At 62.5% G+C, this 24,448-nt stretch overlaps 3 protein-coding genes across 9 annotated transcripts in view; 1 reads left to right on the forward strand and 2 right to left on the reverse strand.

The window, feature by feature from the left end:
- Dnajc7 (DnaJ (Hsp40) homolog, subfamily C, member 7) overlaps window positions 1-2,207 on the reverse strand; it is a 27,572-nt gene extending 25,365 nt beyond the window's left edge. For 2 of the 3 annotated variants that reach the window (XM_005394436.2, XM_013519288.1), the window contains exon 1: window positions 159-329. In XM_005394436.2, the coding sequence (XP_005394493.1) occupies window positions 159-235 (77 nt within the window). In that variant the 5' untranslated portion in view covers window positions 236-329. Of the gene's footprint in view, window positions 1-158; window positions 330-1,996 lie in introns of those variants that run through there. The other variant, XM_013519287.1, reaches the window with a different exon arrangement.
- Window positions 2,208-2,496: 289 nt separating this feature from the next.
- On the forward strand, window positions 2,497-5,989 carry Nkiras2 (NFKB inhibitor interacting Ras-like 2). Of its 4 annotated transcripts, none has more exons than XM_005394433.2 (4): window positions 2,497-2,589; window positions 2,937-3,044; window positions 4,250-4,491; window positions 4,746-5,989. In XM_005394433.2, exons 2-4 carry the CDS (start codon window positions 2,951-2,953, stop codon window positions 4,983-4,985), a joined length of 576 nt encoding a protein of 191 aa, XP_005394490.1. In that variant the 5' UTR covers window positions 2,497-2,589; window positions 2,937-2,950; the 3' UTR covers window positions 4,986-5,989. The 4 variants fall into 4 exon arrangements, with proteins under 4 accessions (XP_005394490.1, XP_005394491.1, XP_005394489.1 ...); XM_005394434.2 differs by having other exon boundaries at window positions 2,498-2,589; window positions 2,919-3,044; XM_005394432.2 differs by lacking the exon at window positions 2,497-2,589 and adding an exon at window positions 2,592-2,678.
- A 471-nt stretch (window positions 5,990-6,460) lies between these two features.
- Window positions 6,461-24,448, reverse strand: part of Znf385c (zinc finger protein 385C) — a 32,618-nt gene continuing 14,630 nt past the window's right edge. For both annotated transcript variants that reach the window (XM_013519286.1, XM_005394429.2), the window contains exons 2-9: window positions 21,869-22,120; window positions 11,698-11,843; window positions 9,757-9,867; window positions 9,279-9,450; window positions 8,088-8,372; window positions 7,431-7,627; window positions 7,188-7,307; window positions 6,461-6,878 (exon numbers count right to left, since the gene is read on the reverse strand). In XM_013519286.1, the coding sequence (XP_013374740.1) occupies window positions 6,651-6,878; window positions 7,188-7,307; window positions 7,431-7,627; window positions 8,088-8,372; window positions 9,279-9,450; window positions 9,757-9,867; window positions 11,698-11,843; window positions 21,869-22,118 (1,509 nt within the window). In that variant the 5' untranslated portion in view covers window positions 22,119-22,120 and the 3' untranslated portion in view covers window positions 6,461-6,650. The remainder of the gene's footprint in view (window positions 6,879-7,187; window positions 7,308-7,430; window positions 7,628-8,087; window positions 8,373-9,278; window positions 9,451-9,756; window positions 9,868-11,697; window positions 11,844-21,868; window positions 22,121-24,448) is intronic.

The following is a 24,448-nucleotide window of genomic DNA, read 5'->3' on the forward strand; positions in this document are numbered from 1 at the left end:
CCAGAGCGCCCTCGGGGTCCCGGGGCCGGGTCTCCGATGCGGGGGTCGCGGAGGGTGGGGCCGAGCCTCAGCGGCTGGACGCTGCGCCACGGCAGGGCCGGCCCTCCCCAAGCCAGGGGCCGAAGCCCGCCGCCTCCTGGACCCCGCCGCCCGCTTACCTCTTCGCTTCTTCTTCGTCTAGCAGCTCCGGCTCGGTCGTCGCCATTACCACATCGCACTCCGCGGCCGCCGCCATCTTACCGCCGGGACCAGAGAGCCGGGCGGGAGGCCGGCGGGGAAGAGCACTTCCGGCCGGAGCATCGAGCGGAGGCGCGGCGGCGCGCCCAGAGAGGTCCCCCCGGGCTCGTCTACCAACGAGAGGCTCCGCCTGGGGGCAGAGCGGCCTCGCGTCCCTGGAGGTCCACGGTGGTCGCGTGGAGGCGGGGGCCCAGGGATAGCTCCGGTGGGTGGGGGGCGCCACTTTCCCCGCGGGAAGGGCGGTGTGCCGGGGGGTGTTGCCTCTCGAAGTTTTGGCTTTCCTCATTACCCCAGGAGCCTGGCTGCCATTGCAACTTGGAGTCCTACAGCGAGCCGAATGGCTGGGGCAGCCTGGGCGGGGTTGGAGCCCGAGGAGCTGCAGGGAAGGCGCCCCACTGCTCCCCGCCCGCTGTCGGCGCGTGTCCACAGCGTCCTCCCGCAAAAGGCAAGAAGACACTGGGAGCCCGGTTCCCCCCGCTTTCATCGGATCCTGCAGGCCCTGCCCAGGAAGCCAGGGGACGCAGGGCGTCCTCACCCGCGCCTTTCATCCCTGATCTCCAAGAAGCGGCTGGTTCATCACCCCAGTGACGCTGCCCTTTATGAGCGGCTTTCATGTCGGCCGCCGGGAGCGCAGTCTCAGCAATAAGCCCAGGGAGGCGACACGACAGGCGCCCGGCCCTGCCCCGGAGTTTATAAGGCAGTTCATGGGGTGAGGCCCTTGCTCCTCTGTGTCCCCCAGGTCCCACCCCTCATAAACTCGGCTCAGCACGCTCGGCTGGCTGAAGGCAGTGTGGACGCGGACTCAGAGGACGGGGCCACAACTTAGTCATCCGTGCAAGACCTCCGTCGCCCAAGCCGACAGTTGTGGGGTTGAATTAAATTAGGGCTTTCTGCGGTTAAACCAAGGGAGCCTGAGGTTCTCATTGAAAGCTAAGGAACTAAAATCGAAAAGGACACGGGGATTTTACAAGGTGCTCGGGCTGGCGAGGGAGCTCGGGTAGAGCGCGTGCCTCGCAAGCCGTGGGCTCTGGGTTCGATCCCGGCGCTGCAAGTCATCAGCGTACCAGGAAGACAGTGCCAAGGCCCTGCCCTGTTTGCACGGCCCCTGCCTAGCGGAGAGCCAAGGGCGGAGAGGAGGGGGCGAGCTAGCACAGGGAGAGCGAGGGCATTCAGCAGCGCTTTGCAGAACGTCCATTCTTTGCTGAGTGGGAGGGCACAGACCGCTGCCTCCTGCCAGGAGCTGGCCTCCCTGTGGCCCTCTTCGCGCTGTGTCCCGTTAGAGCCGACGCCTTTACACCCGCGGACTCTCAGCCCTCGCTGTCTGCAGCCCAGACCTTTCCGAGCGCTCCAGACCTGCACGCTAACTACCCGATCGGTATCTCCTCAGGTTTCATAGATGCTGAGGTTTAACCCGCCCTGGACTTACTCTCCCTCCATCCCTCAACCATGGATGGAACAAACATCGGGAATCTCTTGCCCAGATTCCCGGTTGTCTCCTTGGTGCGGTTCCACACACCCCTGGCCACCGCGTGCGAGTGGGGGCCTCGCTGCCCTCACCGCCGGGTCTCACTGATGCTTCTGACATGGTCCACCGCGCTCGGTGCCACCTCCGGCCTGACACACTGGCCTCTGAGTAGTCGGGGGCCGCCCACCCGTCCACCCGGCCCCCAGGCCTTCACACCTCCACTGGACTGGCCCTCCGCGGGCAGCTCTCCTTGATGCCGCTGTCCCCGAGCACAACCCCTCGAGCTGTACTCACGGCGGTGCACGCCGATCGCTGGTTTAGCCGGCAGCTCCTCGGGACCATGACATCCTGGGGGCAGCCACGTGGCGGCTTCCCGGCGCTTCCCCGCATGTGGCCTTGCACGTGGCCCCGAAGCCCTGGACGAGGGCTGCAGGAGCAGCTCAATGCTGGAGCGCGCCGTGCCTAAGGCCCTGGGTTCCATCCCCAGCGCCGCAGGAGAGAAAAGGAAGCATCTGACGACTACATGATTGCGCACACGAAGCGCTCCTGTAGGAGGGCAGCCTTTGGGGAGAGGACACGTGGACCTTGAGACCCCCAAACAGCGCCCGCGTCCGGGAGCCTAGAACCTGCAGCGCTAGCACGGCCCGGCCCGCTCCCGGCCGGCATTTCCTGCGCTGGCCTCTGGGGGCGCTGTGCGGCCGGCGCCCTCTCCGACGGCGGAACTCGCCTTGCCGACCGGAAGCCGAGGGGCGGGCGCGCGGTGGGAGCGGGGCCTTGCAAAGTCCACTTCCGCCCGGAGGCGCGATCGGGAGCCCTGGGGCCCGGCTGCCCCTCCCCCGGCCCCTGAGCGCTCTAGTGGGCGACCGGGGCGCAGCGGGGCCCGGGAGGTGCGAAGCCTGGGGACAGGGCCTCTCTGTCTCTGATTCGCTTCGGACCCCCTCCGCGGACACCGGGGGCGGGGACCCCCTCCCAGTCCGTGGGTGTCTCCTAAAGGCCGGGCTCACTCGTGGGAGGGGTCGGGGCCGCGCGCTGTCCGAGGGGAGCTGCAGTGCGCGCGATCGCGGCCGTCTGCGGGGATCTTTATCAGGGCGATTCTGACTGCGGGTCTCCCCGCGTCGGGCGCTGCGGACCCCGGAGCCGTGCTTCCGCCCCGCCTGGGCTCTCGGCGGAGGGAGGGCTCCCTCTGCTTTGATCCTCTTTCCCTCACCTCACCCAGGTGCCTCTGTCCCTCCAGCTTGGAGGCGAAGCATGGGGAAGAGCTGCAAGGTGGTCGTGTGTGGCCAGGCGTCAGTGGGGAAAACTTCCATCCTGGAGCAACTCCTGTACGGGAACCATGTAGTGGGTGAGTGTAGCGGGGCTGGGGCTGGGGCTGGTGGAAGGCGTTTCCGCACAGGAATAGAGTGGAATCAGCACGCAAAGACTCAAAGCTGCTCCCGTGTTTTTTGTACCATAAGGAGGGTGTGGCACACACCTGTCATCCCAGCAAGCTGGGAGGCTGAGGCGGGAGGGCTGCAAGTTCAAGCTCAGCCCAGGAAGCTAGTGTCACTCTGTTTCAAATTTAAAAATAAAAGACTGGTGGCAGTTGCAGAGACCCTGTTTTTATCCTTAGAACTGAGAGGAGAAAAGGGGTAAAACTAATGTGATTCTCAGCACTCCAGCATTAAACAGATCTGGAGGGAAGAAGTCCAGGATCTGGCCGGGTGTGGTGGTGGTGTACACTTGTGTACTCAGCACTTGTGAAGCTGAGGCAGGAGGATTGCTGTGTGAGTTCAAGGCCAGTTTGAATTCCATAGGACATCCTGTCTCAAAGAAACGAAAAATAAATGAAGAAATCCAGGATCTCAGTGGCTGTGGTGGTACACACCTGTGATCCTAGCACTCAGGAGGCAGAGGCAGGAGGATGGCTGTGAGTTCAAGGCCATCCTGCACTACACAGTGAGACCCTGCCTCAAAGAAAAACAACAACCGGGCATGGTGGTGCACACCTGTAATCCTAGCACTTGTGAGACTGAGGCAGGAGGATTGCTCTGAGTTCGAGACCAGCCTGGACTACATAGTGAAACCTGTCTAAAAAAAACGAAAACAAAATAACCCACGATTGGGGCTGGGGATTTAGCTCAGTGGCACAGCGCCTGCCTGGCAAGTGTGAGGTCATGAGTTTGATTCCTGGTACCGGGGGAGAAAAAAAAAAAAACAAAAAAAACCCAGTATCTTAGCCCCGCATGGTGGTGCACATCTCTAATCCCAGCACTCAGGAGGCTGAGGCAGGAGGATTGTTTTGAGTTCGAGGCCAGCCTGAGCTACAAAGTGAGCTCAAGGCCAGCCTGAACTGCATATCGAGACCCTGTCTCAGAAAGACAAAGAAACAACAACAAAAAAACCCAGGATCTCAAGTAGGAAGGAGAAGCCCCCACGTGAAGTACAGTGTTGGTGTGATGTCCGTGTGAGTTGCCCTGATCATTCCAGTCCCACCAGGCTCTGGTCCGACCCGTCAGGGTGCCCCCAACGTCCCCCACACACTTCAGCAGGGCTCCTCGTCTTGCCCAGGTTCTGAGATGATTGAGACCCAGGAGGACATCTACGTGGGCTCCATTGAGACGGACCGGGGCGTTCGGGAGCAGGTGCGCTTCTACGACACCCGTGGGCTCCGCGATGGGACCGAGCTGCCCCGGCACTGCTTCTCCTGCACTGACGGCTACGTCCTAGTCTACAGCACCGACAGCCGAGAGTCCTTCCAGCGTGTGGAGCTCCTGAAGAAGGAGATCGACAAATCCAAGGACAAGAAGGAGGTGCGCAGGACGGGGGCGAGCCAGGGCTGGCTGTGGGACTCGTGTGGCTCCATCTTACCCTCGTTTGCCAAGAGGTGGCTTAGGAGCTGGCTGGGCCGGAGAGTCTGTGTCCCCAGAGGTGGCTGTGTAGCCAGCAGGGGGTCCTGGGCTCCCGCATCAGGGTCCCCCAGTCTGCACAGTGGCTCTGCGCTCTTTCTGAGATGCTTGAGACAGGCCCGACCTGCAGTCACCCAGAGGCATCTGTCCTCCTCCAGGTCACCATCGTGGTCCTGGGCAACAAGTGTGACCTCCAGGAGCAGCGGCGCGTGGACCCGGACGTGGCACAGCACTGGGCCAAGGCGGAGAAGGTGAAGCTGTGGGAGGTGTCGGTGGCCGACCGCCGCTCCCTGCTGGAGCCCTTTGTCTACCTGGCCAGCAAGATGACGCAGCCACAGAGCAAGTCGGCCTTCCCGCTCAGCCGCAAGAACAAGGGCAGCGGCTCCCTGGACGGCTGAGCAGCTGCTGCCGCTCACCCGCCGACCCCACGGAGCCCTGGGGCCCTGGAGAGCGGGTTGGGAGCGAGGGGGAGCCCTGCTCGGCCGGGCAGCTGGGCTGTCCCCTCTCAACCCCAAGTGCGAATAGTCCCCATTAGCGCCCCCTCCTCTCAACACCCCACCCCTCCCCTCCCCAGCTGACATCCTGTCCTCACTGTTGCCAGGACAGGAAGAGGAACTACCATGCCACAAGTGCCCGATCTAGGGTCTGGGGTCTTTGTGATTCTGAGATAGGATCTCACTGAGTTCCCCAGGCTGGCTTCAGTCTTGGATCCTCCTGCCTCAGCCTCCTGAGTAGATGGGATTACAGGTGTGCACCCCTACGCCTGGCTAGGGCCTGGTTCTAGTGACAGGGTTACCAGTCCTCTGAGCTTCCGGCCGGGCACGAGCGTGCACACATACGTGAGGTGCCAGCCTGGACATGAACAGGAGTCCAGGTGCTGTGTGCCTGTGCGGCATCAGGCCCAGCTCCTGGGGGCACCTGCGTCCTCCTCTGGGCTGGGTGGCGATTCTGCTCTCCCAGATCCTTGCCTGCCTCTCCCTCTTCAAGGTGCTTGGCCCCAGCCCTGGCGGCTGGACTCGGTTCTCCCCGACCACCAGGGGGCGGCGGCGTGCCCCCGCTGTGTCTTCCCGGTCCAGGCGGTCTCCGAAGTTTCTGTTACCTGTGTCTGCCCCGCCCACCTCAGCCAGGCTGACACGGTGCTTGCCTCCCCTCAGACCTCAGAGGCCTGGACAGAAGCAGGCGGAGCAGGAGCTCCAGGGAGCTCATCACCACCTCTGTGCCAGGGGCTTCTTCCGTGCGCCCAGCACGGGTGACCCCAGCCCGGCCCCTCTGCAGGACAGGAGCGGTGGGCAGGGCAGAGCCAGGCTGGGAGGAGGCGTAGGGCACGACCACCAGGCTGCGGCTCAGCGCTCGTTTATTGATGCATTCTTTGGACACAATAAAACCACAACTGTTATCAAAAGGTCCCCCCTCCTCACATTCCCATTGGAACAATCTCCGGGCAGAAAATCCGAGGCCGAGGGTGGGCAGGGCCTGTGGCCACCGGAACCGGCCTGGCCCAGCTGCACAGTGGGGCTGGGGGCCAGGCGGGGTGGGAGGGCTGCGTGTCAGCCGAGCCCGTGGGCCGGGGGAGACCCAGGGCCCCTTCTAAAAGCCAGGGTTGGGGCTCTCTGGGGGGGTCACTTCCGGGGAAGCCAGGCAGCACCATCGGCCCCCAGAGCCGCCCAGGGCACTGCCCGAGCGGGGACTGCGTCCCTTTCCCGCTCTGTGGCCCCTGCCACGCCCCACAGCCACGGAGTCCGCACAGGCTGGAGCCCACCCCGTTAGCGACACCTGCCCTGACCTCCAGAGAGGCCGGAGGTCGCAGACCTGTCCCCAGCCTGGGAGGAGCTTTCCCGTGCGGCTGAGGTCTTCAGTTGGAAAAAGACAGCACCGGGGGGCCCTGCCGGGTTTGCACAGATGGGGGGTGTTGGGGATGCAGGGGCTCTGGGGGAGCCCCGGACGACGGGTGAGGGGAGGGAGATGGCTAAGCCCCGGTCTGCATCCTGAGGGAAGCCGCCCCAGAACCCGCCCTGCAGCTCCTGGATGGGCAGGAGGCTCCGCGGGGAGTCGGCCGGGCCAGGCTAATAGGGCGCGAAGACCACGGGTCCGGGGGTGGGGCGCATGGCCCCCGCAGCAGCGCGGAACAGAGTGGCGCCCAGGACGGGCGCGGAGAAGAGGGTGGCGGGCGCCGGCCGGAGGGCCAGGGGCCCGGGTAGGGCGCAGATGGCAGGGGCGGCGGCGGGCAGCGGGCTGGGCAGGAGGCGGGCGGCCAGCGTCCTGGTGAGCTGCTTCTGCAGGGCCAGCTTGGACTGCAGAGAGACAGAGCGTCGGGCTAGCCCGGGGCCCAGGGCGCCCACCCTCCTGGGCATCGGGGTGCTTGCTGCGGAACTCGCTGCCTCTGGTTCCAGACCCAGCTCCCTCCTCTGTCCTCCCATCAGCCACCTGTCTTCCTGCCCCAGGGAGGGTGACCTTGGACGGGGGTCAGGGCAGGGACATGGCCTCAGGGGGTCCAGGCCACCACCCCACGCCGCCTCCCCGGAAATTCCCAAGGCCGCCGGATCCCACTCTCAGCACCTTCCCAGCCGGCCGCCCCGCCCACCCCGTCCCTGCCGGGAGACCTTGAGGACGCTCACTGCCAGCGCCGCCTGCTTCTGCAGCTTGCTGTGCAGGCTGGGAGGCTTAGGGGGCTTGAGGGGCTTCCCAGCCAGGCGGTCTTTGTGCCTCCGGCTGCTCATGTGCTGATGGACAGACAGACAGACAGAACTGTGTGAGCCCACCTCCCCACAACGACTCTGCCACCCTTCCTCATCCTGGCCCAGCCACCGCCAGGCCCAGCCCGCTGCCCAACCCATCGGCCGCACCTGCTTGAGCTGGGTCTCGGAGTTGACCTGCAGCTGACACAGCGCACAGTGGAAAGGGGGCCTGGGACTCTGCCGGCCGCCCCGGACCCCCACCACTCTCCCGGCCTTGTGTGCGGCTCCTCCCCGGGACACTGCGCGGCCCCGGGCCCTGCGGGGAGCCCCCCGCTGTCCCTCCACCATCCACCGGTGTCTGGCTCCTGGAAGGAGGAAGACCATAGTGGTCAGTACCCGAGGGGGCCAGGCCACCGGGACCCCCAGCGAAGCCAGCTGCCTCCCTTCCATTTCACCCTCAGGGGGACCCTGCCCTTCACATCCCGGCCTTCCTGTCCGACGGAGGAGGTGCAGCAGGGGCCTACCAAGTCTCCAGAGATTTTGTTGTTTTTTTCCAGATAGGATCTCACTATGGAGCCCAGGCTAGCCTTGAACTTGCAGTGATCCTCCTGCCTCTGCCTCCTGAGTGCAGGGTTACGGCCATGCACCACTGCCCGGCTTTCTCCAGAGATGCAGTGAGCGACCTTCCATTCTTGCTGCCTCAGCACCCCCACCCCAGGTGCTAGCAGGAGCCCCAGGAATGCCTCCCCATGCCCACAAGCTCCAGCGCCCTACATGGGAGGCTCAGCCTGTCTCCCGCCCCGAGCCCCCGACCGGCGTGCTGACCTGTGTTGTGGGCCTGAAGCTGGGAGGCCGAGTTCACGGTCACCTTGCAGGTGGGACAGTAGAGGCGCCCCTTCTCGTGGCCACCTGCCCCACTGCGGCCGCTCCCCGCAGCTGCTGCTGCCGCTGCCTCAGGCTCAGGCCCTGGAGCCTCCCTGCCCGGCTCTGGGGAGCAGGGTGGGCAGCAGGAGGCGGAGGAGGCCGGGTCTACCAGGTCTGCGTGGCCCGGCTCCGGGGGAGAGGGCTCCAGGGTCAGTGGTGGCTGGTGCGGCGGGCCAAGGGGAGAGGCTGCAGGGACCCAGGAGACACTGGTGAGGGGACACCCCAGCAACCTTGGGCCGCTAACACGATAAAGTGGGGAGAGATTGGTCTTCAGAGGCCCTCATGACCCCATATTGGGTATGTTCACGAATGGAGTACTATGAAGCAGTGAAAAATACTGACAGCCGTAAGTAACAACCTTAGCTATATAATCAACACTGCCTAGTGCCCAGAAGAGGTGAATCCTATGCATCCTGACTCACCAAAGCCCGGTGTCAGTCACTTACCCTGCCTGCGCAAAGCAAAGATCATAGTCACCCAGGGTGGGGAGGACACAGCTGGTTGAATATTGGCCCCCCCACCCAAAATTCACATCTCTGTGGAGCTCAGAAGGCGACCTCACTTGGGAACAGTCTTTGCAGGTATGATTAGTCAGGAGGAGCTGGGGGCAGTGGCACATGCCTGTGATCCCAGCACTCAGGGAGGCTGAAGCAGGAGGATGGCAAGTTTGAGCCCAGCCTGGGCAGCTGACAGACTTACAGGCCCTGTCTCACACTTTAAACATTAGTTCAGGTGCAGTCACGGTTGGGACTCAGCCAATGACTGCTGTCCTTGTGAAAGACACCGGGGACACAGGGGCAGACACGAAGGGGTTGGCACGCTCAGACGCCAGGAGAGGTGGAGACAGCACCCCCTCTACGGCCCCGGGGGAGCAGCCGCACCACAGCCACCTGGATCGCAGGACCTGCAGTCATTTCTCCCCTCAGTGGCCGTGAGGGAACTGGGTGGCTGGGGTGCCGGCCAGGAGTCCCCATCTGGACACCGCCTGAGGGGCCACTCCCGGAGCCGTCACGTCCGCCTGTGCGCAGCTTCCCGCCCTGAGGAGGCCCGCACCCGCACCCGCACCCCACAAGCAAGGTGCTCAGGACTGACCTCTGGCTCTTGGCTCCCCAGGGTCCCCGCTGACACTGGCGGGGGTCAGGGTTGGGGACACGGCAGCCCCATCCCAGGCCAGCGTCTGCGGCCTCTGCTTGCTCTTGGCAGCTTCGACGGCCTTGACTTTCCTGGCGTGTTTGTGGCCTTTATAGTGGGCCTCGGCCTGGTTCTGCGGACAAGGGGGCAGGGGTCACCGTCCCAACAGACAGAGGGCCCGAAAACACGGGCGGCTCGAGCTCACCACTGTCCTCACCACGGCTCGTGTGTGCTCTGAGCTTTACAGACGCGTTTGTTTTTGTTTGGTTTCTTGAGCCATGGTCTCACTAGGTAGCTCAGGCTGGCCTCAAACTCACAGTGACCCTCCTGCCTCAGCCTCCCAAGTGCTGGGCACAAGGGCCACGTGCCCCTGGCCATGGAGTCCCTAGGACAGACTGGAAGGAAGAACCAGCCCCCTCCCTGCCTCTGCTCCACTCACCGCTGAATTGAACCTCAGGTGACAGATGTTACAGGAAATAAACAGCTTCTTCTTCAGAGGGGCGGGGAGCCCAAAAGTGTGGCTGATGACCGCTTTCTGGACTGGGTCCATCTGTGTGGGGAGCAGGTGGGCACACATCCTGGGGTTGGCTCAGGAAGGGGATGGAACCAGCCACAGGGACAGACAACTAAAGCCTCTGGAAGTGTCCCGTCCTGTGACTTGGTCAGGCAGCCTGCTCCTGCTTGGAGCCTGGGGACAGACAGGGCCGCCTGCACATTCAGAAGAACAGAACTGGGCCTCGGATCTCCTTGGCATCTCAGGCTGCCCTGCTGGGCTCAGTCTGTTATGTTTTATTTTGCTTTCTTTCTCTCTCTCTCTCTTTTTTTTTTTTGTATTTCAGTTTGATATATAGTCCAGGCTGGCTTTGAACTCACTATGTAGCCCAGGCTGGCCTCCAAATCAAGCAGATTCTCCTGCTTCAGCCTCCCAAATGCTGGGATTACAGGTGTGTGTCACCACACCCGGCGAGAGAGGTCCTATCTGGTCAGTTCTGCTGACCTCTCCAGTGACAGCCAGGGTCCAGGCCTGAGGTTCCCCGAGTGCCATCATGTCCTTGGAATATTACCACAGTGCTTCCTTTCTTTTCCTTATTCTAGTACTTTTTGTTCCCTGTTCTTGGGGGCCTGGGCTGTCTGGTTTGTCCACAGGAACTTTCCAAGTCTCCCCACAGGAAGAGAACAGAGGCTTCAGGGATGGTGCTGGGGACAGCAAGAGGTCCTAGAGGGCAGGGCACCTCAGGAGGTGGCCCAGGACATAGCACATTTGTCCACCCTTGAGTGGCCACGTCCTTGAATGAGTGTGGGTTGCTGACAGCAGGAGCGAAGCCCAGAGGCCCATCCCCAAGGTCCCCACGTGCCCCAGACCCCTTAGCACCTGGTGCCCCCGGAGGGCGGGCGGGGACCCCTCCAGGTGACCGTGAGGGAATCTGACTCTCAGGGTGTCCGGAGCTCTTCATGGTCTCCTGTGACTCTCGGGGTGGAAAAAGGGCGGTTTCTTGTGCTCACAGATGACGTAACATCCATAGTCCACAGCTGTGTGCATGCACACACATCGCAGACCAGAACGGACAGAACACAAGTCCACACGTTTGCCGACAAGAAGAGATGGACAGACATGCAACCTTGAGCAACGCAAACACACACTCCAAAGTCAGACATACACCGAACACACATAAAGACACCGAGACACAAGAGAAACCCAAAGGTGACTGAGCATGGTGGGGCATGCCTGTCAACCCAGCACTCTGGGAGGCCGAGGCAGGAGGATGGGAAATTTGAGCCCGGCTCAGACAACTTAGCAAGGCCCTGTCTTGAACTAAAAAATAAAGAGGCCTGAGGATATAACTCAGTGAGATGGGCCTGGGTTCAATCCCCCGTACCAAAAATAAATACCCTAGCACTTGGGAGGCTGAGGCAGGAGGATAATGAGTCCAAGGCCAGCCTGAACTGCACAGTGAGCCCTTGTCTAAAAAAAAGAAGCCGGGCATAGTGGCCCACACCTCTAATCCCAGCACTCAGGAGGCTGAGGCAGGAGGATCGTTCTGAGTTCAAGCCAGCCTGGGCTACAAAGTGAGCTCAAGGCCAGCCTGAACTGCATAGCGAGACCCCGTCTCAGAACAAACAAACAAACAAAGCAACAAAAAACCACAGTTGATTACAAACACGCAGAACACCAACACACAAACTCACCCTTACACGCAACATGAAGATCTGCTCAGTGGTGCGGCCCAACCCACAGCCACCTGGCCCTTGCAGACGCACCCCAGACACACCCACAGAAACCAGGCAGTTGTAATGCTGTCTCGGGGCCTGGGAGACAGTGGGGGGCGCCCGCAGCCCCTGCCCTCCCCCTCCCCAGCCCCCACACGCCGCCTGCCCATACCGTGCTGAAGTTGGGGAAGAGGCCGAGGGGGGCGGCACCGTGGAGTTGAAGGGCCAGCCAGTGCTTGGCGTCCAGCGTGGGCTGCGGAAGCCGGGCAGGCAGGGGCAGGGGGCCCAGCAGCGGGCTGGGGGCGCTGGAGGCCGGGCCTGCGGCAAGAGGGAGGAGGGCAAGGTTGAAGGGGGGTGTCGTGCCCTCGTCCCGCCCCTGACACTGAGGACCCACGACTGAGGGCTGCCGGGGTGGCCAGGACAGAGCCGGTCACCGTCTTCACAAGGCAGCAGGCTTTGAGGCTCCGTCCCTGAACGGCGTCCCTCCCGGTGGATGGAGGCAGCCTGACAGCAGGGAGCGGACAGGGGAGCGAGGCTGGCCCCCAACACACACCCCACCACGGAGACGGCAGGAGGCACCGTGTGTCCACTTTACTGCAAATTAATCCTAAACTCGTGGGGCCCAGGGGAAGCCACCCTCTCCAGCACTGATTATCCCATCCGTCCCTGCAGAACCCCAATTATTTGTAGGAAGGGCTGACAAGAGGGTCAGGCCAGTCTTGAATTCACTATGTAGCCAGTGCTGGCCTCGAGCTCACGGTGATCTTCCTGCCTCAGCCTCCTGAGTCCTGCTTTGGGTTACAGGTATGCATCTGGCTTAACACTATTTTTTTTTTTTTTTTTTTCTGTCTTTCTGAGACAGGGTCTCCCTATGCAGCTCAGGCTGGCCTTGAGTTCACTTTGTAGCCCAGGCTGGTCTTGAACTTGCAACAATCCTCCTGCCTCAGCCTCCCGAGTGCTGAAATTGTAGACGTGTACCACCATGCCTGGCAACACTGGGGTTTTGCAGTCTTTGGTCTCAAGGGTCAGAAGCAAGGACAAGGGAGGTCTAGGTACTTGAACGTCCAGACTTGGAGGAAGAAAAAAAAATCAGAAATCAATCCAGTCCGTTTGGGACTTTTTTTTGGACCCTGTTATTGCAAAACCAAAATCAAGCTGTTGGTCTATACCCTGCCTTGGGCAGCCTGCTGGTGGGGAAGTGATGCACCAGACCCTCCCTGGACCATGGTACCCTTGAACCTTCAGCTGGCTGGCGGAGACCAAAGGCAAGCAGCCCCCACTGTTCAGGCCAGGAAGCACAGAAGCGCTAAGAAAGTCGGGCATGGACTCTTTGCCCTCGCCCCCCTACCCCTCAAACCTGATCTTCCTCCAGCCACCACCTGAACCCCAGCTTTTCCAGCGCCAAACTATGGACAGGATCTGGGAGGAGAGAGTTGTGCCCTGTCACCATTCTGCGGAGCACAGGGGTCCTTGGTCACCTAGATTGGTGGCACATGCTGGCCCAGGCCCCTGCGCTGGTGCTCAAGCGGCTGAGGGCAGGAGTCCCTGGCCTTAGGTGTCCCAGGCTCCAGCCGGCCCTTGGCCCGCCCCTGCTCCAGGAGCTCCAGGGCCAGCGCAAAGTCGAAGCAGCGCAGCGGGGTCTGTGACTCTCAGGGCTGCTGGGTAGTTGGTGGCTGAGGCAGGGTCACCATGGGGACCTTCACTTCCGGGCCCAAGGGACAAGCGGCCATGCAGCTCCCAGCCCTGGCCCGCGAGAAGGAAGGCAGCAAGGCTAAGCCTCCGCGGCCACAGGCTGAGGAAGGGGGCTTGTCGTTCTGATGCCCTGCCTCTACACGCACACATGCACGCACGCTGGCAGCATGGCTCTGAAAGGCTGCCCAGCCCACCGGGTGCCAGGCCGAGAAGCCGAGGCTCCGTACGAGGGACGCGTCCAGTCCTCTCTGTCCAGCAAGGGCCACACCCGCCCGGCCCCAGCAGCCAGGGACCGCACACACGTGCATACGTGCGTATACAGGACCACAGCCTCAGGGGTGAGTGTCGCCAGGAGCTGCGGGACAGCCCTTGGGCACCTCTGGAGCCCGTCTGCTTGGCTTGGAAGAGGCTGTGCCCGGCACCCGCTGAGCTCCTACCTTTGTCCCTGCCTTGGTCCTCTTGGCCTGGCACTCCTGGTCCCTTGTTCCCTGCCCCTCCCCACTCATTTCTTTCTTTTTCTGGAACTGGGGATTGAACTCAGGACCTGAGCTACGTTCCCAGCCCATTTTCTTTTCTTTTTTTTTTTGTCTTTCTGAGACAGGGTCTCGATATGCGGTTCAGGCTGGCCTTGAGCTCACTTTGTAGCCCAGGCTGGTCTCGAACTCTCAATGATCCTCCTGCCTCAGCCTCCCGAGTGCTGGGATTACAGGCGTGCGCCGCCACACTCGGCTTGCCATTTTCTTTTTTAGAAACAGGTCTCTCAGAGCTAAGCTGCCCAGGCAGAGCTCAAACTCCTGATCTGCCTGTCTCAGCCTCCCAGAGGGTCGGGATCACAGCCACCAGGCCCAGCTTCCTTTCATTTCTCGGAGCAGTCAGGTGTCCTGAGACCCCAGCTGGGCGGGCATTTGCCCTCGGGGCTTGCGCAGCACAGGCGGTGCAGGGGTCCTCTCCGAGTCTCTCCCTTGCTTCTGGAAGGCCACGGGCACGCCGCTCCCGTCACAGCCCGGGTCCCCGTCCAGGCCGGGCACACAGAGCCCTCAGGGAAAGGGGGCTGTTCCAGAGAACGAAGGGCCTCATCCTGGCACATGGAAGTGCCCTTCCTGGGACTTTGATTCGATGACCCTGAGCGGAGACGGCATGGGTGACCGTCTTCCCCACACACTTCTTGGGGAGCAGCCGGCGGGGTCAGGCAGGGCGTCCGCGTGGCCAGGCGTCAGTCCTCTTCCCCAGGTTCCAAGGAGTCCCGTGTTCTCCTGGGGCATTTGACGCTGCACAGCCCTGCAGCCCCTGGATTTCCTGCTAACTAGAACTTGAGATCCTGCTGCCTCAGCCTCCCAAAGTGCAGGGATTATAGGCATGCGCCGCTGTACCCAGCGCATGTTACTCTTGATCAGTCCTCAGCAGTGGGGCCTCTCCTAGTCATCCTCTTCCGCTCCTCCTGCCCAGGTGTTCTGGCCAGAAATGCATCTCCCCTTCTGGACTCCCAGATCCTAGACCGGCCATCTCCTTTTGGGGCCCACCAGGGGCCCACCTTGCTGACCCCTGCTGTGGCCGCCGTGTCTCCCACCCCAGCCAGCAACACCGACCTCCTCTGGGTGCCGGGTCCCCTGCCCCAGGCCCTTTGACCACTACGCTTCTAAGGAGTTCCTACCGTCCTGCTTCGCTACCACCCGCCAGACCCATTCCCCATTCCCCCAACCCCCACCTCAGCGGGCCCCTCTTCAGAGGAGGAGGTTCCCCGCACCCTTTCCCGGGAAGTCCCCCGTTTTTCCACCCCTGTGCTTGCAGGTCACAAATCTCCCCTTGTTTCCTGGGAGGAGCAGCTCCCTCAGCTCCTGAGCCCCGGCAGCCGGGACAGTGCCCCCCCGAACCAGTGCCCGCCACCATCTGAGCGAGCAAGGGGGGGCCAGAGAGCCCCTGACCAGCAACTGCGGGCCCTGCCACTGCGTGACCTCAGCAAGGCCGCCAGGGACCTCCTGGGGGAGGGAGCCAGGCTGGGGGCGGGGCTTCCTCCTTGACGTCTGCGAGGCCCCGCCCACACGCCGGGGGTGGGGGGCTGGCGATGCCGCCCCACTGCGCACAGGGCTAGCGGGTCTGACCCCAGGAAAGAACCAGGGGACAAGTGAGTGGATCCTGGGGACGCGGGATTTCCGGAACGGCCCTGTCCAGCACACGCTCAGCTCGCAACTCCAGCCCACCCCAGCAGGTCCGAGCCCTGGGCAGCCACGGGCCGGCGGGGTACAGAGCGCCGCCACGTCCCGCGTGGTGCCGGAGAGCTGCTGGGAAGACCAGGTGACACCCGCCACTCAAGGGGGACCAGGAGACACCAGAGGGAGCCTGCTTGTAGCCCGGGGCTGGCACGCCCTCTCCCTGGGGTGCTGGCGGGAGCCCCACGTCGCGGTCTTCCCCTCCTCCTACCTACGCACCCCCTGTGGGAGCCCAAACGGTATCGCTGGGCCCCCACACCGGGTCCCCAGGCTCCTCTGGGCCCCGAACTTGGGACCCCAAGCAGAGCGTGCACGCAAAAGCTCAGGGGGGCCAAGGGGCGGGGTGCGGCCCTGCGCCCCTCAGCAGTCCTCCGAGGGGCCAGGGCTGCCCTGAACCCTCCAGGGCTCCCGAAGGCAAGGTCCCCGCTCTCCCCCCGCTGTTCTCCCGTCGCCTGCGCTCAGAGAAGCCCCGGGGACTACCACCTCGGGCTCCGCCGAGCAACCACAGCCCCCAGTGACCACCGAGGCGAAGCCCCCCTGGTGCGACGGGGGTCTTGGCTGGGGGTGCCGGGCTCATTAGGCGCCTGCCGAACCCGCCCCACCCCCGTTCCCCCCCCGCGCCATGCCCCCCTGCAGCGCAAGGGTCTCGAGCGTCGCGTCCTCCCTGCCGCCATTGGGGGAGCCCAGGCCCAGGTGGCAGCAGAGCACGTGAGAACCCAGCCTTCCCCAAGCTGGGGGCCTGGGGGCCGAGGGCTCGGGGTAAGGGGCGGGACTGGGTCTCGCGGCTGGAGTGAACTTCCAGGAGCTGCCAGCAGGATGCAGCCATTCCCTAGAGGTCGGAAAAGTCCAGCGCCCCTAGTACTCGGGGAGGCTGAGGCAGGAGGGTCTAAGTTCCAGCTCAGCCTGGGACCACATGCTGTGGGGAAAGGGGACCAATGCACTTGGTGACCCAGGCTCTTCTTCCAACCGCAGAACCCCCTGGAAATGCCTTTCTGCCCCCACCCCCAATTGGCCACCCTGCTGTGCGTCACAAGGCCTGGGGTGCAGCTGATCTGAGGCCTGGGCCCCTCCAGCACCCTGCACACCATCTGCCTTTGCACAGTCCCCGTCCCACAGGAGAGCTGTGGCACACAGACGCACACGTGTGCTCCTGGCTCCGCTTGGTGAAGGGACCTGGCCCAGCCGCCACGTCACCCCAAGGTGGCACCAGGGGGCTGCTGGGTGCTGACTGTGCACCCTGAAACGCCAGGTGGGTGGGGTCTCTGATAGCTGAGTGTCTAGGGCCGTCCCTCTCCACCCGGCCAGGTGTCTGCCTCAGGGTCCAGGTTTGGGGATCAGCTGCTGCCTCAGGAGGGCAGGTCTGCCATGGCCACACAGGACAAACCAGTGACAGCCAGGGAGGGGGCCCCGGCTGCCTCCAAGGGGTGGGACCCCAGGAAGCCATCCCCTGCTATTGGGCAGTAATACACACACACACACACACAGGGACCCACGCAAAGGGGACAGGAAGACACGGGACACACGCATGCACTGGGGGCAGCGTCTTCTGCCTGTACACACTGGTGTGCGCACATGTGCGTTGACACACACCCCCACTGGGCCACAGGTGAGCACGCGTGTGTGCACAAAGATCTAGAGAGACAGACAGACAGACAGACAGCATGAAGCAATAGGCGGAGAATCCACAGACACCTGGAGAGCCGCGCCCCCGACACACCGGCTTTATGAAGTCGCACAGCCACGGCCCCGACTGCAGCCCCCGCCCCGCCCCAGCCCCGGGATGGACCTTCCGGCGGCTCCCCCAGGGCACGTGTGTGCACACATGTACACATCAAGCCAAGCACTGCGTTTCTATCGCAGATAAAACCAGAGGTCTGCGGCAGCGAAAAGAAGGAGCCCAAAACGGGGATCCGAGCGCAGACTGGGCCAAGATCCACCGCTTGCCTCTTCGCTGGTAGGGCTAGGAGCCCCACCCCGGCCAGGGGCTCCCGCACGCTCCGCCGCCGGCGGGTGGTCTGCACCCCCATGCGTTACTCTCCAGCTCCCCAGCAAACTGCAGGGAGCCCCAAAGCCCCATCACTGGCTCTGAGCACTTGCTCCCTGGAGGGCCCCTGAGTGGGAGGCGAGCGGGGAGACCGCAGGTGGGGGCACCCAACCCACGCCTGTGCCCATCTGCTCCTCCCGAGTCCGCGCACCCGGCCTCCGCCCGCCCGGCCCCTCAGGGGCATCGAAGATGGGATCTGCTACTTGGAACCTTTGGCTCAGCCCTGGGGCCCCCCCCATGGCCCCAGCTGTGCAGCCCCGGAGCCCTGCAGGGGCACCTGGGGCTCCCTAGCCACTCCCGCCCCCCACCTTTGTTCGTGGGGTGTACCCAGTCCAGCCCTGGACCTGGGCAGAGGTAACCAAGGCCACAGTTGCAGGAAAAGGACAGCCCCCCTCGGCGCCCTGGCCTGCCCCTCCCCAGCTCCGGGGACGCACTCACCCAGGAGCATGCTCGGCCTTTTGCAGCCAGGGAGCCAGGAGCGCAGAGCAACCGCAACTCAGGCAGTGACAGAGGGAGGGGGCAGAGGGACAGGAGAGGCGAGCGAGGGAGGCACTCCGGCCTGGCCTGTCCCCTCCGGCGAGGCAGAGCTGCCAGCCCTCAGTGGGCACCGAGCCAGGCATGTATTTCCCGGGGGCGGAAGTGGGGGCCACAAGGACACGGGGTGGGAGGGAGGGGAGGGCTCCGCCTCCTCGACTGAAGGCCCGATGGTTTGGCCCACCGAGATGCTGGGGTCAGAGGAGCTGCAGGTCCTTTCTCCGCCCGCTGGAGGGCCTCACTGCTGTCTGTCTGTCTGTCCGGCCTTCCTCAGTCGCCCCTGCCCATCCCTTTACGTGGCTCTGCTTTTGCTGCGGGGTAAACTGAGGCTCAGAGTCTCATTTTGTCATTTGCTCTGGGGAGGCAGGGGGAGTCCAGCTCGGGCGCCTGGACCTGCTGCTTGGAAGAGGGGGTCCAGCCGCTCAGCTGGAACCCCGAGAGGACACCCATCCTCCTCCCTGCTGGAAGCTGCCAGCCGCTCACCCACACACCTGTGCACCTGGTGGGTGGGCGGGCAGGAGACGCCAGCCACCGAGGATCCCGCCCGCATTCCAGACTGCAGCCCAGACAATGGCTGTAATCTCCATGCCCGACGCCCGGGAGGGCTCGGCAGCCCTGACACTGGATTGTGAGGCTCAGAAGGGCTCTGGGCGGAAGGAGAGGAAAGAAACCCAAGCCCAAGCAGGGTTCACCGAGGGAAAGCAGCCCCCAGGGAGGTGGCCGAGGTGGCTCGGGCTCCAGGGCTTCCTGGGGCCCTGTTGGGACTGAGATGTGGGAAGTGGTAGTGCCTGGGTGACGTGGGTGTGGCTTGAGCGTGTGGGCTTGGCTCTCCGTCAGGGCGGGCAGAGGCTTCCAGGACGAGATGAGGCTCCCGCGAGCAGGAGCTCAGGCAGTGGACGCTGACTCGGGCTGTCCTGCACCCCGTGTGTGCCCTTCATGGGGCAGTTCAGTAGCCAGGGCTGAGCCCGTTTCTTCCTTCCCCTGCTGTCGGGGTTGACTGTTTCTTTGTTTTTTGAGACAGGATCTCACTGTGTAGTGCAGGCTGGCCTTGAACTCCTGGCGATCCTCCTGCCTCAGCCTCCTGACTGCTGGGATCGATCGCAGGAGCGCATATCTGCTGCTCCCTTCACCAGGGAGGGGGGTGAGATAGGATTTAGGGTGGACGCCCAGGCCCCCAGCGCAGCTGTGTGGCCTTGGGTAGGGGCTTACGCGCTCTGAGCTCCCAGTGTCCAGGGATCAGGGTGAGGACAGATGGCATCACCGGCCCTGGGCTGCCCGCCCTGCTCTGAGGACAGACTGGCTCCCGAGCAGCTGGCTGGGGCAGGCGGGTCACAGCTTCCCCGTGTGGCCCAGGGTCTGCGTCAAACGCTAAAGTGAGGAAGCTCGGGCCGGCACTGTGATCTCTGCAGATGTGGAAGACCCAAGCGGCCTCGTCCCAGCATGTGCGTGTGCGTGCGTGTGTGCATGCACGCGTGTGCCACGTGTGTTCGCGTGTTGGTCAGTAGGGTCGCCGGGGACAGGTGGGATGGGAAGAGCAAGGTCTGCAGAATGTTCCCGGAAGACCTCCAGGAGCTGGGATGGCTGAGAAGCCAGTGTCTGTCTCTCTGTCTATCTGCCTGTCTGTCTGTCTCTGTCTCCTCTCCGCCCCTCCTCCACCACTCTCTCCCAGGCTCTGCAGCCCGGGAAGGGCTGAGAGACGCCCCCCAGAGCCCGTGAGGCCTGTCACTGCGGCCGCCTGCGCTCCCCAGGCCCCTAATCAGAGTGACAGCTCCTGGGCAGAGTCCTTCCCGCTGCCACCCCAAGGCTGAGGGTGAGGGAGGTGGGGGCGCTGGGCTCCTCACACATGACCTTGGCCTCCTCGGGTGGGGGGGTCTCCTTATTTTCCCCAAGGAGCTGCTAGGGCGCTGTGCTGCTCCCTGGCCGGAAGCAAAGTCGGGGAGGCTGGTGACCCCCAGCCCCGCCGTGGGGCAGTGCTTGGCCTGGTCCCCCAGGAGCCCAGGGTTCCAGCAGATCTGGGGCCCGTCGCCTGGGCCCGGTCACAGCCGGCACCGCCAGCTCCACAGCGCTGGTCCTCCCTGAGCAGGGCGGCTGGGAGCACGGGGTGGGGGACAGGCGCCCCTGATGGCACGGATAGAACAGGCCACTTAGGTGCTGGGCATCGTGGCCCTTGGTGAGATGCTAAGGCAGTGATCGCCCCAAAGCAACGCCACCCCACCATGCCCCTCCCGTCCCTACATCTCATCTGCGCCGAGCCTGGTGGCTCTGATGCACCAAGCCCCGAATCTGTTCCTCCACCCACCTCCTTTTTTTCTCATGCACCCCTCATGTTACCCCTCTGCTTTGCCAGGGACACCAGAAAACACTAGTTTCTCCTTCCCACAGTGCTCCAGGGATCCGGGCGCCCTGGCGCACCCCTGTGATTTGAGCTAATCCAGAGGCAGAGGGCAGGGGATTTAGCTCAGCGGCACAAGCGCCTGACTGGCAAGCTCAAGGTCCTGAGTTCGATTCCTGGTACCAAAAAAAAAAAAAAAAAAATTAAATAATCCAGAGGCTGAGGCAAGAGAATTGCAAAATTTAAGCCCAGCCTGGGCAAGACCCTGTCTCAACATAAAAAGGCCTGGGGATGCGGCTGAGGGCAGAGCCTGCCTGGAGTGTGCGAGGCTGGAGTTCCACCCCAGTACCACAAAACAGGAGCGAGAATGCTTCAGCAAGGCCCGTAACCCTGCACAGCCTTGTGTCTGCTCCCCGCTGTCCTCCCAGTGCAGGAGCCTGGTGCTGTCTCAGGACAGACGTGCAGACTGGGTGTGGCCGCTCCTGACTGACACCCCAGGGGCCTACGGACACAAACCCCCCAAGTGCAGCCTGAACCCTATGGCTTGACCATATATCTTTTTTTTTTTTTTTTTTTTTTTTGAGACAGGGTCTTGCTATGCAGCTCAGGCTGGCCTTGAGCTCACTTTGTAGCCCAGGCTGGTCTCAAACTTACAACGATCCTCCTGCCTCAGCCTCCAAGTGCTGGGATTACAGGTGTGCACCACCGTGTCCAGCTTTGGCCATACATCTTTGATCAGTGTGTCACTTTACAACCCATGCGCACAAATGGAAGCACACACATGCGCACGTACACACATGCACCTGAATGCGGGGTGCATGAAATCTGGGTTCAGTCCCTTCTCCCCTCGCCTGCACACCTGGCTCGCACCCTCCTCCTGCCCTCCTGTCCCGGGAAGCAGCACCCTGTCACCCTGCCCTCATGACACCTCTGCACGGCCCGGGCCCCAAAGTCAGCCTCAATCTTGGCCTCAGGGGGCTGGGTCGGCTGGGTCCAGGGCCCCAACACGCTGTGCTCATGGAGGAGGACGCACCAAGTGCACAGAGAGAGTTGCCTGGAGGTCACACAGCTCCAAGACAGATGTCCGGGTTCAGCGTGGCGCTCAGCAAAGCGCCCAGCTGGGCTGCGAGGGGGCCTTCCCGGAGCTGCAGCCCTGGTCGGGGGTGAGGACACTCCGGGCTGCCGGCACCGCACCGGGCGCCTGCGACACTGGCTTCCGCTCTGCCTGTCAGCCGGCATCTCCCTCATGGACGCGGTCACCCGTTTCCCCCAGAAATCTGCCTCGAAGCCAGCTGTCCCTCTGCGGAGTGCCTCAGCCAGGGACGGGCAGAAATCCTGGCCAGGAGTCAAGGGCGAGGGACCAGAGGCCTCCCGGGCCCCCGGGCGTCTCAGCACCCGCAGACCCGGCCTGCGCAGTGCAGAGCAGGACCCGGGAGCCCCGGGAGGAGGCCTTGTCTGACGGACCCGGAGCCAGGGTCTCCCCAAGGGGGCTCCGATCCCACGGGACTCGGCGGCGCCGGGGCCGCACACTGACCTGGCTCCGAGGGCCCCGGGCCCAGGCGCAGCTGGCGCAGCCGCCGCTGGTGCGCGCGCCCCCCGCAGTGCACCTGCGCCTGCGCCGCCGAGTTGAGCTGGATGTTGCACACGGCGCACAGCGTGTAGGACGGCCGCTTGCGCTCCCGCCTGGCCTTCAGGGTCTCCGGGGGCTGCGGGGGGCGCTCGGCAGCTCCGCACGCGGGGGGCCCCCTCTCACCCGGGGGGCCCGGGCTCAGCGGCCGCTTCATACCTGTGCAGGGACAAGGGAGACGGAGAGGACGGCTGAGCGGCTGCAGCCCAGGAGCAGGAGGGGCGACCAGCACCCCGCTTTTCTGAGACGCCCTCCGCCCAGGGGCGGCCGGGAGCCTCAGGTGCCCTTTCCGCGGGGCAGAACGCGGACATGTAGGCAAAGCTGTCAGAGGGGCTTCGCACAGGGAGGCTGAAACAGCCTCGACCCGGGCCCAAGGCAGGGCGCGGAGGGGCCATCGGCCTGGGCCGGGTGGGCGGCCGTGCAGGCGCGTTCCGGGACGCAGCAGTCCCGTTCGCAGCTCCGTGGCAGGCGCTGACAGCCGGTGACAGACGCACACGTGGCGCTGAGTGCTGACACAGAGCGGCGGGCCAGCAACGGCTTCCCCGCGCCCTGCACCCAGCAGAGTGACACAGGCGGAGACAGCCTGCAAGCCGGCCCCACCCTGCCCCGCCCCGCCCCGCGCGGCTCTGGCTGCCCGCTGTCTCAGCCGACGCGGGGACGCGCATTGCGTTTTGGGTAGAGACTGGGGCCCTGCAGGTCGGGCCAACTCCGAGGTCGGCAGTTCTCCTGTCACACACTGAATTGCGCCCCCACACATATGTTGGAGCGCTAACCCCCTAGTGCCCCAGAATGTGGTTGTACTTAAAGACAGGGTCCTGAAAGAGCTAACTGTGTTGAAATCACATCACATGAGCACAGTGACGGGTGTCCTTGGAGGAAGAGGAAATTTGGACACATGCGGGGTGATGAAAAGATACACTGAATGTTTAAATTTTAAAAATCTTTAACAATAAAAGACACATTAAAAAAAAAAAAAAAAAAAAGGAAAAGCCAGGCGTGGTGGCGCATGCCTGTCATCCAAGCACTCAGAAGGCTGAGGCAGGAGGATCGTTGCGAGTTCAGGGCCAGCCTGGGCTACAAAGTGAGCTCAAGGCCAGCCTGAACTGCACAGCAAGACTCTGCCTCAAAAAGGACCAAAAAAAAAAAAAAAAAAGCCATTAGCAAGAATGATGTGGTAACTGCATTCACAGCTAGAGGTGATTTTGAGGGTTTACAGGTTCACAGTGACGAATTTTTCACTGTAATATGGCTTTAGATTTAAACATTCACCTCATTGGATGATCATCCAGTGTCAGTCAAACATTTACAGCAATTTCCACCAAATCAAAACACAAAGCTAGCCAGGTGTGCTGGTGCATGCCTGTGATCTCAGCACTCAGGAGGCTGAGGCAGGAGGATCATTGAAAGTTCGAGACCAGCCTGGGCTACAAAGTGAGCTCAAGGCCAGCCTGAACTGCACAGCAAGAACCTCTCTCAAAAAGACAAAAACAAACAAACAAACAAACAAACAAAAACAAAACAACAAGAATCTTCCCCCAAACCAAAACATGATGCTGCGCCTTCATTTGCCTTATTCATTGGATTTGACACTGTGCAACTTCCGGCTTCCATGAAAGGGAAACGTTTTGAATTCACTCAGGACGTCGAGGCAGCCAGCACAGCACAATTAAAGACCCAACTTCAGGAAAGAGGGCGCCAGAGCTGCTGCAGAAAGCGGCAGGACGACAGGACAAGCGTGTCAGAGTGAGGCGAGGGTTTTCAGGGGCGTTCATGGCAATGTGCACTGTAATTAATTTTTAAAACAATTTGAACACTTGGCAGTTTTCTTTTTTTTTTTGAAAAAAGGGCCCAAGCCGCAAGTCAAGCCTGCCCTGAACCCAACTTGGAACCCAAGCCGGCCCCAAAACCCCAAACAACCCCCCGCCCCAACCCCCCAAAGGCCAAGAATAAAAAGCAAGCCCCAACAAGCCGCCAATAAAAGCCCGCAACAACAAAACCCGCCAACCTTTTTTTTTTTTGCGGTACCGGGGATTGAACTCAGGACTTTGCGCTTGCCAGGCAAGTGCTTATGCCACTGAGCTACATCCAGCCCCACTTGGCATATTTTTGATTCAAACACATAGTTAGAGGGGAGATGATATACAGGGAGAGGGCAGTCCCCACAGACCAAGGACAGAGGCTCAGAGGAAACCAACCTTACTGGTAGTTGGGTGTTTCTCTTTTTGGAGACAGGGTCTTGCTATGTTTCCCAGGTCGGCCTTGAACTCAAGATCCTCCTGCAAGAGCCAGGGATGTAGCTCAGTGGCACAGTGCCTGCCTAGCAAACATGAGGTTGTGATTTCGATTTCCAGTACCAAAAAAACAAAAACAAACAAAAAGATCCTCCTGCCTCTGCCTCTGAGTAGGTGTGATTATGGGCACATATGACCACTTCGGCCCCTGCTGACGTGTGTGTGTGTGTGTGTGTGTGTGTGTGTGTGTGTGTGT

Source organism: Chinchilla lanigera, unplaced genomic scaffold (genome assembly GCF_000276665.1).
Source record: "Chinchilla lanigera isolate Chin_1 unplaced genomic scaffold, ChiLan1.0 scaffold00050, whole genome shotgun sequence".
NCBI lineage: Eukaryota > Metazoa > Chordata > Mammalia > Rodentia > Chinchillidae > Chinchilla > Chinchilla lanigera.

What these genes read in the sequence shown, in the direction of transcription:
- Nkiras2 (XM_005394433.2), top strand. Translation starts at nt 2,951, where the DNA reads ATGGGGAAGAGCTGCAAGGTGGTCGTGTGTGGCCAGGCGTCAGTGGGG. An exon ending in GTACGGGAACCATGTAGTGG is followed by an intron (nt 3,045 to 4,249) that starts GTGAGTGTAGCG and finishes CGTCTTGCCCAG; the next exon opens with GTTCTGAGATGATTGAGACC. An exon ending in AATCCAAGGACAAGAAGGAG is followed by an intron (nt 4,492 to 4,745) that starts GTGCGCAGGACG and finishes GTCCTCCTCCAG; the next exon opens with GTCACCATCGTGGTCCTGGG.